At 30.5% G+C, this 17801-nt stretch overlaps 2 protein-coding genes and 1 long non-coding RNA gene across 6 annotated transcripts; 2 read left to right on the plus strand and 1 right to left on the minus strand.

The window, feature by feature from the left end:
• Nucleotides 1–402: 402 nt before the first annotated feature.
• Nucleotides 403–1221, minus strand: LOC149884870 (uncharacterized). Its single transcript, XM_090094577.1, has one exon. The coding sequence runs from the start codon at nt 1219–1221 to the stop codon at nt 403–405; it is 819 nt and encodes a 272-aa protein (XP_089950703.1).
• Nucleotides 1222–3944: 2723 nt separating this feature from the next.
• Nucleotides 3945–17786, plus strand: LOC149884871 (uncharacterized). Of its 4 annotated transcripts, none has more exons than XM_090095633.1 (5): nt 3945–3977; nt 5747–6731; nt 14906–15328; nt 15905–16138; nt 16292–17786. In XM_090095633.1, the coding sequence occupies exons 2-5, from the start codon at nt 5747–5749 to the stop codon at nt 17329–17331; spliced, it is 2682 nt and encodes an 893-aa protein (XP_089951759.1). In that variant the 5' UTR covers nt 3945–3977; the 3' UTR covers nt 17332–17786. The 4 variants fall into 4 exon arrangements, with proteins under 4 accessions (XP_089951759.1, XP_089951757.1, XP_089951758.1 ...); XM_090095631.1 differs by lacking the exon at nt 3945–3977 and adding an exon at nt 5030–5181; XM_090095632.1 differs by lacking the exon at nt 3945–3977 and adding an exon at nt 5135–5341.
• On the plus strand, nt 12672–14022 carry LOC149884872 (uncharacterized). The gene is made up of 2 exons (XR_016454910.1): nt 12672–13288; nt 13540–14022. It is a non-coding gene; the product is annotated as an uncharacterized LOC149884872 (long non-coding RNA).
• Nucleotides 17787–17801: the final 15 nt, after the last annotated feature.

A 17801-nucleotide genomic window follows, 5' to 3' on the forward strand; every position in this document is an offset into this window, starting at 1 on the left:
CGTAAATTGATGCCGAAATTTTTAAGATATTCCTTTTTGATGTTTTAAGTTCACGTGACATTTTTATAAACTCATGAAATTGGAAAATAAATTCATCATTTTTTGTGTCCCATTCAATTCTTAAAATTCTTTTATACTCATGATCACTGTTACCCAATTCTGTTTTTAAATAAGTACTGTCATCAAGATTGCTTATAGAATTTTTTATTTCCTTATTTCTTATCATTTTCTCATTAAAATCAAAATACTTTTATAATTCTTAGCTGTTTGTTTTCCATTTCCTTAAATTGCAACCACCTTCAGACATAATTGTTTTTGACTTTTTATAAAACTCTTTACCCTTCGTTACACTTTCCGTTCCAGATGTCACATCATCAACGTATAAATCTACAACGAATCTTTTTAAAAACTTACCATTTGATTTTTCATATTTTTAATGTGAGGTCTTATTGTTCCATTTAATAAAAAGGGGCTAGTCAGACCAAATACTACTCTCAAAATCCTATAAACAATCAATTCTGAGTCCTGTTCTGCATCAATATTTTTATACCAGAGAAATCTTAAATAATCTTTATACTCATAAGAAATTTCTACATTTAAGAAAGCTTGTTTAATGTCTGCTAATATGGCAATATAATTTAATCGGAGTCGCAGTAGCACATCAAATATTTTGGATGATAAATTTGGCCCTGAATAAAGACAATCATTCAAGGACAATCCATTGTTAGAACAGGAAGCATCAAATACTGCTCTTATCTTAGTGGTTTCCTTATATTTTCTTAAGACTGGCCTGTGTGCTAGGTAGTGTGTTTTTCCTGATTCCTTAGCGATTTCATTGTCAGGTACTCTTTCAATAATTTTATTCATTTCGTATTCTTCAAAAACAGCGTCATAATCACTTAACAAATTCTTATTACTCAATTGCCTTTTTAACCTATTCAGTCTAATCTCACAAAATTTATAGTTATCTGGTAAACAATCGTGATCTGGTTTACAAGGAAGCTTAGTTACGTATCTCTCACCGTTGTGCATAATATCATTTTCGAATTTATGTATCACACACTCATCAGTAGATTCCATTTTCTCCGCACTCCAAAGTTTGTGTAAACCACTCCTTAGTTCATCTATCTCACTGCGCACATCTTCCACACTCTTCATTAAATTAGCATCAACGCGTAAATTCGTGTTTACTTTCTCATTACCATTTTTTACAGAAGGCATTAAGCCACTTCCCACCCAACAACAAGTCGTCTTAAAGACAAATTGAAGACGTCTTCAAATTGGTCTCAAAGATGTCTTAAACTGGTCTCAAATGAAACACAGTAAGTCGTCTTATCTAAGACGTTTTAAAGTTGCCTTATTTAAGACATCTTAAAGTTGTCTGAAACTGGTCTCAAATGAAACACCGTAAGTCGTCTTATTTAAAACGTCTTAAAGTTGTCTTATTTAACACGCATTAATGACGGCTTAAACTGGTCTCAAATGAAACACAATAAGTCGTCTTATTTAAAACGTCTTAAAGTTGCCTTATTTCAGATGTCTTAAAGTTGTCTGAAACTGGTCTCAAATGAAACACAGTAAGTATACTTACTGTATTAATTAATACCCATCCTAGAACAGAGGAAGAAACTACAGGGCAGCCTTCAATCCCTCTAAAAACTTTACTTGTCATAAATTTATGGTACAAATTACAGCCTACCAATAATTCAATAGGAAAGTCTTTAGAACTATCATCACAATCAGCTAGAATTAACTTTGAAATTTGTGGGTAATTTTTTCACGATCGAGATATCTCTTGCCTCGACATACACATACAAATTACTATTTCTATGTTTTACCTTAAGTTGAACAACATCGAGCTTTTTAACCCGGGATTATTAAATTAACCGAATGTTTTTATAATTATAGCTTTTTGCCTTGTTTTTAATTTCAATCTTTCACATAGATTTTTGGTAACATAAGACCTCTGACTACCGCTATCAAATAAAATTCTGAATATTCCACAATCACTCTCTGAATTAAAAAACTTAGCCTTTGCTGTCTGTAGTAAAATGCTATCAGATGCACCTACAAGAGTTGCACTAGTCTGGGTTTATTTCTTATTGCAAATAGAAATTTGATGTTTCCTATTGTATTGAAAACATGAATAGTTAGAATGACCAAATTTTGAGATATGACCTAATTTTAAACAGATGAAACATCTCTTTTAGCGTTTTAGAATTTCAATTCTTGAATCTAAATTCGTTATCATAAAACAGTGAGAAGGCTTATGGTTTTCTGAGCAATATACACATTGTAAAATTCTTTGTTCTGGTGCTCTTTTATTTTGTGTATTGAAACCTGATGTTGTAAAGTTATTTTGTTTCTATAATTATGAGAACAATTTTGGATAATTTTGCTGTGGATTTTTGTTTAAAGAATTGTATTTCAAGTTTTTATGTTCATTTTCATCATAACTTGATTTTAAAAAATATTTGGCAAAACACTCCTTAGCTTGTAATTCTTCATTGTAAAATTTTAAAAGTCTGTCTAAAGTTCATAACTCCCCGGTAAATTTTCTAGAAACTAAAATCAAAAGTTCATCTGGCAGTTTCTCCTTAAGGATAGGAATTAGCAATCAGTCGTAACTTGTTATTCTGTTTTTAGGGATCTAATATTACGTACACAGCGCTTTTATGTAATTATAAAGCTCTTCTAGATCGTTGAAATATTTAATTTGCTTTGTGTTTAATAAAGAACCCATATCAGCTGTACAACGTCAAAATACTGTGTTTTGACGTTGTACAGCTGATATGTGCTGAAACTAAAACTTGTGTTTAGTAAAGAATCCATATGTGCTGAAACTAAAACTTGTGTATTCCAATATCTGTTAGTAAAGATTTCAATTGCCTTTTTTTTTAATTTTCTGAGCTAAGTTAAAGTCCTGAAATAAAAGCTAATGCTTGGCCAGACAAATATATATTTTTTTTGATAGTTAAATTTATCCATATCACTTAAACCTTCATGCCTATGAATTGACAAATTAAATTGGTCCAAGAAACCCTGCCAATCTACGGGATTCCCATTAAAAACTGGCAAATCTAACTTAGGTGAAGTACACTTTTTTGATTGATTGAAACTTTTTACAGAATTTTTATCTCATTCGTTTATTTTTATGTTCTTGAATTTTAGTGTCACTCCAACCATCAACACATGATAACACTCAACTACTTTCGCACTCTCCAAAACGTCATTTTCAATTTTCTCTTAACCTAAATTGTTTGATATTTCCTCATATATATTGTTTAATTTCTCGTAACTCTCGCTTAAATTATTCTTTAAACCTACTAATTAGGCATGGTTAAACTCCTCACTCTCTAATTCCTCTCTTACTTCGCTCAACAAGTTTCCAATACTCGTTACGCTTTCTTTCTCGCAGCTGCCATTTTAAAATAAATATGCACAACTCAGAATAAAATCGAATTTTCCTCACAACCAACACCTTCAACAATTAAATTCTATGAAATCTTTCCAAATAAATCACAAATAACATGCAACATGTTTTTGCAGGGTGAGGAACGTCGCTTTTTGTAGTATTTTTATGATTGAAAATGAGGAGGCAGTGGTAAAATATATTATGATCAGAAATAAGAGTCTAAAAAGCATTATCAAAGCAGACCAAACTCCTTTTTTACACCTTAAAAAAAGAGATTACATTAATAAAAGATGCAAAGGACTACATTAATAAAAGATGCAAAGGACTACATTAATAAAAGATGCAAAGGACTACATTAATAAAAGATGCAAAGGACTACATTAATAAAAGATGCAAAGGACTACATTAATAAAAGATGCAAAGGACTACATTAATAAAAGATGCAAAGGACTACATTAATAAAAGATGCAAAGGACTACATTAATAAAAGATGCAAAGGTTGGAAGCTTGTTAAGTTATCTCCTAATACAAAAGGTTAAGTTATCTCCTAATACAACAGGAAGTAAGTTTACTGATTTTTTTTTTTTTTTTTTTTTTTTTTTTTTTTTGTTTGTATTTATTGTATGGAAAAAAAGTTTACACAATCGACATTCCTTACTATTCATTTTCTTAGTTTCGGGCATGTATTTTTGCTCCGTTCCATCGAAATTGGGTAAATAAAAGTTCATCAAAATTGGGTAAAATCTGATGCAGTTATTGAGTAATAAATTTTTACGAATTGTAGAACTAGCTTAAACCAATTCTAATGTTTATTTATGCAATAAATAAAACTTGATTAAAATATATTTATAATATAAATGTAGTCATACATTTACTCAATAATAACTAACTTAACCACTTTTCTTTCATTTGAAATTATATAAAATAAATAAAAAATGTATTGCGACACCTGTAGGAAAAGCTAACCATCATTTCGTTGCTATTGGTTTTTTAAAAAATACGGAGTAGAAGATCTATGTTGAAAAATTTCATTCATCATCAGTAGCAAATCATCAGTAGCAAATCATCAGCAGCAAATGGTAACAATTGAATTTTGTTATCCAATACCCAACCTTCCATAGTCGGAGCTTTTTGTTCTAAAGCGCTTTATCTTTGACTTATTTCAGTTTTTTTATTCTACTACTTCTCCAATATCGAGTAGAATATTCCAACATGTTTTGGCGACTTTTACCAGAACGTCTTTGTGCAGGTTACTGGCCATTTTCAGTGGCTGGATTCAAAACTTCGGCTAGTTTTGAAGCCAAAGGCGAATGCACGATTGAAGGTTTTTTTTTGGTCAAAAGAGGTCGAAGCCGAAGGTTGGATTCTCGTAGATTGTATGAGAATGAATTTTTGAAAACGATGTTTCTAATTTTAAAAAATGTTTTCTTATTTAATTTTTTACCTCTGTAATTCATATTACTAGGCGCCCCCCACACTCATATACCCTATTTTGGTTCCACAAATTGTTTGCGTTATTAGCATTAAAACGCATGAACAATCCTCCGTAATTTTATGCCAATAATATAAAAACAAGATTCATTAAAGCGTGAAAGATATTGATTGTGAGCGCGTACCGATTGTGAGGGCTACTCGTTCACTCGGGATAATTTTTATTGGCCGTTTTTTTAAAAAAAAACAACAATTAAACAATTGATTTTTTTTTTTTTGGTATATTTACGTAAATAAAAAAATCTCAGCATGATTGCGTGCAGAATTTTACTGAGGTATGGTTATAATTATACTCTTTTTTAAATATTTTGGAAGCCGTGAATCAGTTAAATAGCACAGTCGTGTGGGTTTAGTTTAGCTGCTCGGAATGCGCAGTTTGCAGCCAATATGAGGAGAAGAAAAAAAAAACCTGAGGGGAAACTGAGCATTTAAATTGTTAGTAGCTAGCAGCGTTACTATGTCATAAAAAAATATTTGAAAACTTGCCAAATGGTTGAGACCTCGATATGAAACATTAGACATGACAACGAAATTAAATTTTACTATCTTTTGCTTCAACATTTTTGATGAAAATCTAAAAATAGTTTTTTCTATTATTTCCCCCACAAATTTACAAAAGTAAAAAAAAAAAGATTCAGACGGATGTTCAATTTATGCTTCATTAAGTTTATATTTTTCATAGAATAAAAGTTTTACTTATTAATGAGAAGTGAATGTTGTGAAAAAAGATCGTAAATTGCTTGTAAAAAACAAAAAATACTTCAAATCACAAATATAAGTTAAAGAAAATGCAATTGTTTTTCAAATTTCACAATAGAAGAAACTATATATCTTATTTAGATGAAAGCAGCCATTACTTCCAGCGCCATTTTGATCACATTTGTATTTTTGTCTTTTGTGCAATGCGAGAAAAAGTTCTTAAAAGGTAAGCATGTAAACAAAACGTCAGCTGCAAAGACTAAGAACGGAAAACGTTGGATGCAAACTTATCCAATGGGTTATTTGCAACAACAAGAATCAATACAAAGTACGACCTTCAACAACCCTTACGGTGAACAACCATTCGGAGGGTCACCTGACACTTTAGGTTACGGCTTTAATGGTTTTAAAGATAGTTCCTTTCATGACATTTACAATCTAAACAAGCAGCCATATGGTGGTGATGATTTAAGCTCGAACTTTGCCCAAGACGAAACTGCCTATTTGAAACCTGGCATTGGAGATTACCCTTCAGATATTCAAATAAACCCTTTTAACAATATGGGAAGTTTAAGAACAGGTTCTTATGATATGATGACCAATATTGGATTGCCAATTCACGAAAAACCGAAAACTCAAAAGTTAGCACAAGCTTTTAATACTTTAGAACAAATTGCTCTTGATGATGCCGCTTTAAATCCTTCGGCATTGCATAAAACACCAACGAGCAATCTTCCTTCCACAGATGCAACTAGTTTAAATAAAGGAGATAGTAACGGCGCATCAGGTAAACTTGCGCAAGAGTCTCTTCCACTTGTGAAGGAATCTGAAGCTGCTACAGAGAGTGTTGCAGCCGTTGAAGCTAAAGATGATGGGAAAACTGCAGAACTTTTACCCAAAGTTGAGGCCAAGGAAGATACGACTGACGAACCAACTGCAGATAAAACAAAAGCAAAAGAAACGGCAAAGCAAAAAGCTGAAATTACTCTGCAAAAAGATGTTTCAAATTTATCCAAAGATAGTAACAAGGAAAATGCAGGTGAGAACTCTTCAAAGGATAAAGATGGAAGCAAAGTTGAAAAAGAAGCTGCCTCAGTGGTTTCTTCTAAAGCAAAAACACAAAACGGTTAGTGAATTGTTTTGATGTTAAAATGTGAGGTTCTTATTTGATTACTACATTTTTTAAAACTTAGGAAAGTTTAACAAATAAATAGTTCTAATAGTTTAATGAATAAATTAAGCTTACTTTAAAAACTCAACTGCCTCAAGAGATTGATAGGACCCCGCTTGGATTTACAAAAAAATGACACGTTAGAATGAAAGCTTTCATACATAAATACTCTTTTACGAAATGCATTACAAAACTTATTTATAGCAATTTTTAATTTTCAGTACCACGCAATTTAAAGTAAATTTGAAATTGAATAACGTTTCAAAAAAATAAAATGATAATAAAAAACAATAGCAAAAAAAAATTTTTTTTCGATGTAATTTGTAGAGGTTAAACATTCCCGTTTGATTTGCGGTATAGAGTAAAATTAGGTCAAATGAAATAGTTAAGAATTTTAATTTTTTTTAAGGGAAAAAGGTTTTTAATTTTTTTTTTAAAAGTTGAACAGAAATTTGAGCTGTATTTAAATATATACAAATCAAGTAAAAAAAAGTTTTTAATTAAAGAAATTTTGTTTAATTGAAAAGAAAAGTTATTTCATTCTACCCTCACATTCGGGGAGAATGAAATACGCAAATCTATGTATAATTAAAACAACACTTAACTAAAAAAAACAAAAAGCAACCAATAATAACAATTTAAAAAAACAACCAATAATAACAATTAAAAACAATCAAATAAAAAAAATTTTATTTTTGTGATGATGTTGAGTCGTAAAGAGGTACTAGAGGTTGAGCTGAATTGTCACTTGTGCGGCACTATTTGGTGCAATAAAACTCAGCGCCTTTTACACATCGCTTTGGTATGCATGTTTGATAAAGCCAAGCCTTGCATTTCGAATTTTCACATTGATACCATGTCATGTATTGACTTGTTGAAGCTTCGCCTAAAACTTTACTGCACTTTTTACACTTCACTTGGTTTGCAGCTGTTATTGTTGTTGGAGTTACTGTTGTTGCTTGGTTTATTTGCAGCTCGTCATTAAAGCTTAGCTTACGTTGCTTTTTAGCTTGCTTTACTGCTTTTTTGCTCTCAGCATCTTTCAATCTTTCGAGTATTTCAGGTTTACTGAGACACTCCCCATCGAACCTTGGTACATCTACATTTTTTCGTTTTTTTGCGTCAACGTGTTGGATGCGAAACATTTGGTGCAAAGCTGCTACAAGCGATTGGGCCAATTGCAATTTTTTTTCAACCTCTTTTTGAATTTCCTTTTGAATAGCCGGAGTTATTTAACTATTGAAGGTTGTTTGCAGGCGAGTTGGCTTTGGAGGTAACTTTGAAGCTGATGCTATGCAACATATGCTCATGCTAGATGTTTTTGATATAGATTCAGATAGCAGTGGCTGAGATGATGTAGTTCCTGGTGCTAGTAGTGGTTGTGGTGCTTTCATAGATTCTGGTGGTTGAGATGATAAAGGGTCAGGTTGAGATGACGGTATTTCAAACGTATTAGCAATTTGCAATTTTGATTGATCGTTTTTACTGATGTCAAGTGGAAACAAGCCAGTATTCTGAAATCCACTAACTATTTGGGTGCGTGTAAAAACTTCACCAGAGCTAAAAAGCTTTGCTTGCAGTTGGCTAAAACATTTTTTTGATAAGTTGCTGAACTTTGTCTCTGCATAAAACTGTTGAAGTAATTTGCGCCAAACTCTTTTAACATGACAATAAACACCGACATCTAGTGGCTGCAGAATGTGTGACGAATTATCTGGTAAGCAAATTAACAAGATATCGTTTTTGATACAAATAAGTATGACCAGATAGGTGACATGTGTCACATGTCCATCTACGACTAAAATATGAATGCCTATAATTGGATAACTATAATTAGATTTATTTAATTAAATAATTAATTGATTTAGGTAAAGAATAAACTAATTACCTGGAAATTTTTTTAACGGCAGGAACATACACGCCAGTGAGCCAATTCAAAAATTGCTTATCTTCCATCCATCCGGATGGAGATATGGCGTAAACGGCATCGTCTGGACCACTTAAGCACCAATTTCTGTACAGGCGTTTTTTTGATTTAAAAATAATATATGGAGCAAGACGATTACCAGCAGCATTGATGCAACTTCCAACTGTGTAATGGATTTTTTCATTGTTGCCAACCAATTTCAATGGTCTTTTTGCACCACGCCGGCAAGCTACATGTTACTTGCCTTGATCACCAGAAAATCCAATTTCACCAAAGTTCCACAAATGACATGAAGAACTTTCATTGATTCCTGCTTCGTTGAATTCTTTTTGCAGTGTGTTGAAATACTTTGCAACTATTTCTTGTGTGCAAGAAGCGGCTCTGAGTGATGAAATATTGCCTATGGCCCTGATGCTTAACTTATAACTCCACTGGTTTATGAAAAGCTTATACCAATCTCTCCCTGGTGTACCATTAGGAAACAAATGAGATTGACCTTAGTGTTGCAAATAGTCGGTAACTAGTGTGATGAAGTCATTGTAAGTTCTACCGAAGCCCCAATCGGATAATTTGATTAGGATATTTACCAAAAATTGATTCAAGTTGTTGCGACAATCTCGTGTTTGAACTACTTCCCATTGTTTCACCTATGCCGTGGACACGCCTGTGAAGAGTTGCTACTGGTATGCTGAATGATTGAGCAGTTTTGTTAAGTGAAAATTCACTACTTTGTACTTTGGCCACTGTAAGAGCAACTTGCTCTTCGGTGGATGGTTTTTCTTTTTTCTTTGAGAGCAACTTGTTTCGAGGCATATTTTATATTAGAATAGATTTAACACGAATTGATTTAAAATTTATACAAAAAATTCATAGACATTGATTGGTCACTTGAGATTTAATTAATAAAAGCCGCATTTAACAAGTGAGCAATCAGCGTATTTCATTCAACCCCACATGTCTCCGTTTTCGTTTTTATCTCATAACTTTTTTCCCTGAATAGCAAATTTAATTTTGAAAAAAGATTCTTAACCAGCATAAAAAGTTCTACCAGTATACTTATTAAGTTCATTAATATCAAATTTAATTTCCGAGAGCTTTATGTCCATTTTTCAAAAAAAGAAAAAAAATATCATCACGCATTCGGAAACTTAACAAATGATCAAAATAATTTCTTTTTTTTAGTTAAAATTTGATATCATCTTATTCAGAAAAAAATCCTCTACAAAATGATCAAAAAATATTTCAAAAAGTTTATTCAATAATTAATTAAGAACAAAAGAATAAGCATAGCCATAACTATTTCATTCTACCCTCTATTTCATTCTACCCTGTTTTACTATACAAATTATGCATGCATCCTTTAATTTATGAGTAAATCTTACTCAATGAGCTCACGAAACATGAATTTTAGAGATTCGAAGAATTTTAATGATTGTTTAAAATGTGAAAACAAAAATTGCTAATAAAATTAATCACAAAAAATTCAAATGAAATTGGTTTTTATTTTCAAAAACAAAGAATTATGTTTTTAGATGGAACAAAAATAAAGCTGAATTTATAGAACCAATATTATTTTTTGTTGACACAATGTTCGTTATCACAATGCTTGTAGCACACAATGCTTGTAGCACACAATGCTTGTAGCACACAATGCTTGTAGCACACAATGCTTGTAGCACACAATGCTTGTTATCACAATGCTTGTTATCACAATGCTTGTTATCACAATGTTTGTTGCACACAATGTTTGTTATCGGCTGTCGAAAAGGTTTTTTGAAACATTAATAAATGTATAACAGGAAATACAAGTTGATTAAATACATAAATTGTCGAACAAAAAAATTGAGAATAAATTTTGAATAAAAAAGTAACTTTTAACCAAATATAATTTATCTACATTTTAAGTTTAGAAGTTTAGTAAAGATTCAAATGATTTAAAAGAATTTTATCAATAAAGGGGAGAGTGTCTTTTTAAAACGGGAAGAGATTCTCTTTTTGCTCGTTCGTTTATACGTCATTAAACTCTTATATATTGATTTGTGTTCATGTTTTTCAAATGTTAAGCTCGACTTATTTAGCCTTACAGGATTCATGTTGTTTTTACAAGTTCAGTCACATCTTTCATATCATTCTTTTGACTTATGTTGTAGAGAAAGTGTGGCTAATCATAAGAACATATTTTTTCATAATCAAAAGTCAACTCTTACCTAGTTTCATAGTGCGACTCTTAATAATGCTGACTCTTAATAATGCGATTACAACCTTTTTTAATAAAAGAGATCGTTGAGTTTTTTTTTTGTTTTTTTTTGTTTTTTTCATGTTTTTCACGAAAAGTTAAGTTAAAATCCTGTAATTTTTATGTCACGTGTCAAAGTGGTTTTCTTCTTTTTCTAAAATCCACACGAATTTTTATCCATAAATCACTTAAAAGGCGAAATATATCTCAATTTTGTAATTCAAAAATATATTGCGTCTTTTAACTGATTTTTTAATTTATTGGTATTTGATTGACATTTTATTTTTTTTGTCGAAGTTTTAGGTGGTCTGTTTTTTATAACTTGTTCTAAAGAAGAAAAACCCGTCTTGAAAAACATTTGTATAAATGTTTTTCTTTTTTGTTTTTTTTTGTTTAAACTTTTTGTTTTTTTTCAGTTGACAATTATTCATATTGATTAAGTAACATGTTAAGATAAAAAAAAGGGTATTAATTATTTTCATGTTTTTTCTGAGAAATAAAAGCAAAAAAGTCAATTTTGGTGAAAAATTGGAAGCAAAAATTTGACGCATTAAACTTTTTTTGGAGGTTCTCACACATAAATATTTTTTTAACTTTACAAGCTTTATTTTGAGTTGACAGGCCATACCATAAAATTTATGTTTCAAGTTACTTTATATTTTTTTGCTAGAGAATCTATAAATTTTTTTTTGAGGTTTTTTTTTTTTTTTGATTATTTCCTTGTTACTGATTTTACAATGATCATTGATTTTACAATGATCATTGATTTTACAATGATCATTGATTTTACAATGATCATTGATTTTACAATGGTCATTGATTTTTACAATGGTCATTGATCACAAAAAAAGTTTTCTGCAAAACATTGAAAACATTGGAAAACATGAAAAGAAAATTTTTTCATTTCTAAAAATTAAGACTAAACAAAACTCCCTAATCGATGCTCTCATTACTACAAATACTACAAATATTCACTTCAGAAATGATACAAATATCTAAATATATTTCCTATTATACATTTTTTTAACACATGAATTGAAAAATAAATATTTGAGATACCTAAAATTATGCTCAAGGCTCATTAAAGTAGAAGATAAATGGTTACAATATGTTACAGTAGATCTAGATCTTCAGTAAGAAGCTAAAGAATGAAATGAGTTTAGCAATCATAACATTACTTTTTTGGCGAATGAATATTGACACGTTTACATTGTTTCATTTATGTATTATATATATATATATATATATATATATATATATATATATATATATATATATATATATATATTCTATTTATATTACACTTTTTTTGTTTTATTACATTTACTTTTTGATAAGGAGCAAAGGAAATAGAATTGTTGGCTGATCAAAAATGCTCTCTCATTCTGAAATTCCAGATTTATTCTTTTAGACAATTAGATGATAAGAAAACTTTGTTCCACAACCGAGAAATGTTTACTTCATATCATTTTGAGAACGATGCTGACAATGAAAAAAAAAAAAGTAAAAAAAAAAGTTATGAAGGTAAACTCTACTACTCTTTGAGAAATCTATGCAATCCTATGCTATGTAACTCTGGTCCAACAAGCACACTGCAAGATATTTTATGGAGATTCGATTAAAAAGATTGTTAGTGTGATTTATTTCAAATGCGGATTTGATGGTAAATTAACCTTGTACAAAATAACATACACAGAATAATCTGAAGTTGTTAAAAACAAACAGGTCTCTATTAACCGTTATTTTAAAATTGATTTTTTTCTCTCTGGAATCATAACTTTGTATGTCTAAATGTTTACACTATGCAAAATTCTATATACTTGAATGACAAGTTTTTATTTTTTGGTTTCCATTTGTTAAAAACCTAACAAACGCCGATGCTTCGCTAAATATACTTAAATATACTATAAAAGAAATACTTAACATTCTGGAAACTGTGTGATGCTGAAAACAGATGAAGCGGTTCTTATAGGTAATAATATTCATCTTATCACACATATAAACCTATGACTCAAACTGGTGTAATTAATAATCGTATAATGATAACTGCATAATACAAATTTTTAGGTTTCAAAGGCTCTAACAACTAGTTTCTAAATTTAAAATATCTCGCATGGCAGTGGAACTAATTATTTGTAGATGTATTCCATTAAACATTGAAAATGAACCACAACATTTTGTTGAGCCTCCACACAGAGCTTAAAAAAAACATATTGAACTAAAAACTTAAGTTATGATGATTCTTAGCGACTTTCAAAGTTTATTTGGGCGTTTTCCAACTTTTCAACAACTTTTCCTGTGTTTTTGAGTTATGGATTTTCAATTGATCATATTGAAGAAATGGCAAATGTTAGCGTTTTGCTTTTAATTATTTTCAACTTTAAATAACAAGATGAATGTCAGTTTTATAAACTTAAATATTAAAAAATTTTTTAATAATTTTATTAACAGAATAAAGGGAATTTTATTGCTTAACAGACTTTTAAAGCATTTTTACTAATCCAATATTTGAATCAATCTATATTAAACCTTTGATGACAATTCCAATAATATTTTAATCTTTGAAATTTTTAAATTTCAAGATTTTGTACTTTTTACAGAATGAAGAAAATGGAAAAGAAAAGGGTATGACAGCACTTCCTTTATATTCAACTGCAAGTTAACGAACAACGATGTTTAGAACAAAGGCTACGCAATAAACCAATCAACTTTGATATTTATCTGATAGATAATTTACCTATGGACAACTACATGAAGTTAAATGAGTCAATCAAAAGTGATGTCACAGTTAGTGGTCATGATATTGATGTTCCATCCAAGATCTGCTCAAACGTTGCAATAATCAAATCAGCCACAAATGAAATAACCAATTTCATAGCTTATTAATGCTGATTTTATTCAATCAAATTAATTGAATAGAAAGGAAGCAAAGTAGACATTTGAACTCTAAAAAAAATAGGAATGGAAACTTGTTCCACTAAAGATAATTTCTCTAAAACAACACTTGAGCAAAGTTTTCTTTTTACTAAGATCACTTGTAATGTAGGAATATTTTTCACAATATAATGATTGATTCACAACAAAAGGTCGTTGTGAAAAAGTTTAAATATAAGAAAATATAAGAAAATATAAGAAAATATAAGAAAATATAAGAAAATATAAGAAAATATAAGAAAATATAAGAAAATATAAGAAAATATAAGAAAATATAAGAAAATACAGCAGGGCGATTTTTATACGACTGTGGTGTGATCCAGCTCAGTATTTAAAGAAATTTCAAATAGTAAATAGAAACAATATAACAGTTTCTAAAAACAATGGTATGATAAATTTAAGATGATGATAAAATAGGATTAGTGTGTTATAATAATACAAACAAAATTCCACAAAATTTATAAAAAATTTTACCTCAGAAACGCGTCTGAGAAAAACAAAATGCATATTTGAAATCAGTGTTCAAACTATTACCTCACTAATTCAGTTTTGTTGATGATTTTGTTGACTCGTGTTATTAACTTTAAGTTAACTTCCTCGTTAAATTTAAACGGTTGTAAACAGTTTGTAGACTTTTCTTTTGCAGGGGGGTTGGAACTAGAGAAGGTATTACCTCCTTTCCTCTTCCAATAATGTTCAGTGATGTTAAAATTCTTTCATTCATTTTTGGTTAATTGCCAATTGTCATAAAAAGTTGACTGAGCTCCGAATTCCAAACATAATCTTAAAACTAGTATATACTATTCATTTCCTTTTTTTGATGTTTAAAGAATAATTGTGGCTACGACCGCATTGCTGGTACTTTTTAAATGCCTTTTTTAATGATTATTAAATGGTTTAATTACTAATACAAACAAGGTTGCTGGAAACAGCGACCCTGTTTCCAGCGGCCCTGTTCTAGCAACATTGTTTGTATTAGAAATTAAACCATTTAACAATCATTATTAATTGAGCATTAAAAATATTCTTAAGGTACACGTCGTCAAAACTGGGAAAGTGAGTTAGTTGACATTTCTGATGTTGGCTTACCTTCGTTTGCTTCTAATGGTATCTATGATAAGGAGGTGTTAGAAAATAGTGATTTGATTGAAGATGTTGAGAAAACACCATACAAGGTAAAGGAAAAGTTAATATCTTCATTACAAAAAGCGCTCTCAGATAAAGATATGTCTGCAGACGAAAACAAAGAGTTAGAAGATACTAGCAAAAATTTGGCACTCGAAAAAGGTGAATCATCTATTGAGCTTGTTGAAGATTCAATGTCTGAGGAAAAAGAAGCGTCTGGCAAACCTGAATTATCTGATGGTGATGGAAAATTTGAAGCTGATAGTAAGACAGCAATTATTGAACAAAACCTCATGAAGATTGATAAACCCAAGCTGGTTCATTTGCTCGGTAAGTTGATCAATATCTACAACTATATAAAATTATATATCTATCTATAACCATAGGTATATCTATTTATATTCATAGAAAAAATTGAATCAAATTGGAGAAAAATTAGGGTTTACAATTTTATAGCATCTGTTATTCCACAGACTGTTTGTGGTCTTGGGGGACCAAAAACTAATAAAGTAAACTTTGTTCCAGCCAGTGAAAACAAATGTTTTTTATAAACTAGTCTGCCGAAACTAGTTTTTGCAACTTGCATGAATGCAATGAACGAAAAAGCGCACTCAACGCATTTTATCAGCATTTATAGTAATTTATTGATGTGCATGTAACCGGTTCAGTCTAATGATATAAGTTATTTGCAGTTGTCAAACCACAGGAAGCCATTTATAATACTAAATTTGAATTTTTGATATTTTGTCACTAAACTCAAACTTAAAATGTCCGCTAAAATGAAATCTCTCTAGATCTAATTCTTACATTATCCGAACAATTTCAATTAAAGTAACACGTATAAATATTGTTTATTAAAATATGATAAACAATATTTGGGTAGCTTTCTTGTTTATCTTTTTACAGCCACATTCATAAGAGATAATGAGATGAAAGAAGAAGATGGTCAAAACGAAATAAAGGAAGATGCTAAATCAAAGCACTTGACACAAAAGTCAAAAAACGAAAATTTGCAGGTAGCAAAAGAAAACCTTGACCTAAAGGTGTTAGCTACCAAACTGCAGAAAGCGGAAAAATCTTTAAACGATGCGGAAAAAGTTAAAGTTAAAGGAATCAAAGGACTAAAACATGGCGAACGCGGTAAGAGTTGTAGATTTTTATGTTACATATGGTGAATTCGCTATAGGTTGTGAATTTTCATTATAACGACAAGTTAGATCTTTTCAACAAAACTCCTATTGAAAAATTTTAAAACTTTCTTTCGCTAAAGAAATCAATTGTAAACTTGTTTAGGAAGCAGTCTTGAGCATGATCCTTATGCAAACATCGGAAACACTGATCCACTTAATGCAGACACTGATCCATCAATGGGCACAAGAAAAACTAAAAAAGCAACCCATAGATTTTTAAGCAATGAAGAAGATTTAACTAAAGCAAAAGAGGCATCGGACAAGGAAGAAGACCAAGATGATAAAAGAAAAGCGGCTGAAGCACTCAAATTGGAAAAACAACTCAAGGAAGAAAAAGACGCAATTAAGGAAAAAGCTGCTGAGATAAAGGAGGCGAAACTAATGCATATAAAAAATAAACAAGATAGCGAATCCTCTGGCGACATGAAGGAGGGCAAAGAAGCTGAGCAAGAGAATGTCGATGTAGAAGTTCAGTTGGAGAGACAGGAATTGAAGAAACTAAAAGCATTGGAAAAAGCCGAAAAAGAGAAAGAAATTGAGTTGAAAACATATGCTGTCATGGTGAATAAGAATAAAGCTAACGAAGCAGCTGAGAAAGAATCAAATGAAGAAGAAACTAATGATGATGATACTAATGATGATGTAAACAAGAAAGCTTCGAAAAGTCAGAAGCTCCGACTAGTGTCTCCTGAACTTGTTAAAGCAATTGCCGATCAGCTGGAGAAGCATAAATCAGAAAATGATCAAGAGCTCTCTCAGGAATCCGAAAATTCAAAAGAAGACTCTAAAATTGAAGGTAAAGAGGAATCTAAAGAGAGCGAAGAATCAACTGATCACGACAATGAAAAGTTAAAAGAGAACGAAAAGGTCGATGACGACTCGCTTAATGTTCAAACTTTAATAGAACATATGAAGCAAAGCCTAATCAATGCGAAGAAATTCAAAAACAAAAATGCTTTAAAACCAGCAGAAAAATCTAGCAAGCATCATAAAAGCACTTACGATGATGCTTACGCCCAAATAGGCTCGCAAGATATTAACATAAAACGAAGTCGAAAGTTTGCTAAAAAATCTCTTACACGGATATCCAGTCGCGATAAGAAACACCACGTACACCACACTCACCCTCTTAAAAAGCACTGATTAATTGAAATGTGGTAATATTTATCTAACTCAAACATTCGCGTGAACGTTTGAGTTATTATAAGAATTTTGTGAATGAGATGTCAGCGGCGGTGGAAACAGGTCTTCAGAATCTTAGAAAATGTTTTCCTAAACCTTGTTTATTCAAAAAGTGCATATGAAGAGTTCTTTTTACGAAGTTCAAACTAATGAATAGTTACTTAGTAGTATTTTACCCTTTAAAAAACTGGAGCAATAACGGAATTTTGTTGACGCAAAGTTTGGTTCCATGTTTTCACTGGACACATTTTAATTTTTTATTTGTAAAAAATGCCAAAGAAACCGTTTTTGAAAATATAAAAAGAATCGTAATAAAAAAAGTTAAAATAAGTTTGTACAAATAGTTTAAAAGTTATAACAAATTATTGATTTTTGTAAATTTTAGTCAAACGGTCTAATAAATTATTAATTGAACACATGATTGTTTTGTA

Source organism: Hydra viridissima, unplaced genomic scaffold (genome assembly GCF_058129835.1).
Source record: "Hydra viridissima isolate aposymbiotic clone 2 unplaced genomic scaffold, HvirCarnegie_v1 scaffold_8, whole genome shotgun sequence".
NCBI lineage: Eukaryota > Metazoa > Cnidaria > Hydrozoa > Anthoathecata > Hydridae > Hydra > Hydra viridissima.

Coding starts and splice junctions, on each gene's coding strand:
- LOC149884870 (XM_090094577.1), bottom strand. CDS start 1,221: ATGCCTTCTGTAAAAAATGGTAATGAGAAAGTAAACACGAATTTACGC.
- LOC149884871 (XM_090095633.1), top strand. CDS start 5,747: ATGAAAGCAGCCATTACTTCCAGCGCCATTTTGATCACATTTGTATTT. Junction 15,329..15,904: donor CAAGCTGGTTCATTTGCTCG/GTAAGTTGATCA, acceptor ATCTTTTTACAG/CCACATTCATAAGAGATAAT. Junction 16,139..16,291: donor ACTAAAACATGGCGAACGCG/GTAAGAGTTGTA, acceptor AAACTTGTTTAG/GAAGCAGTCTTGAGCATGAT.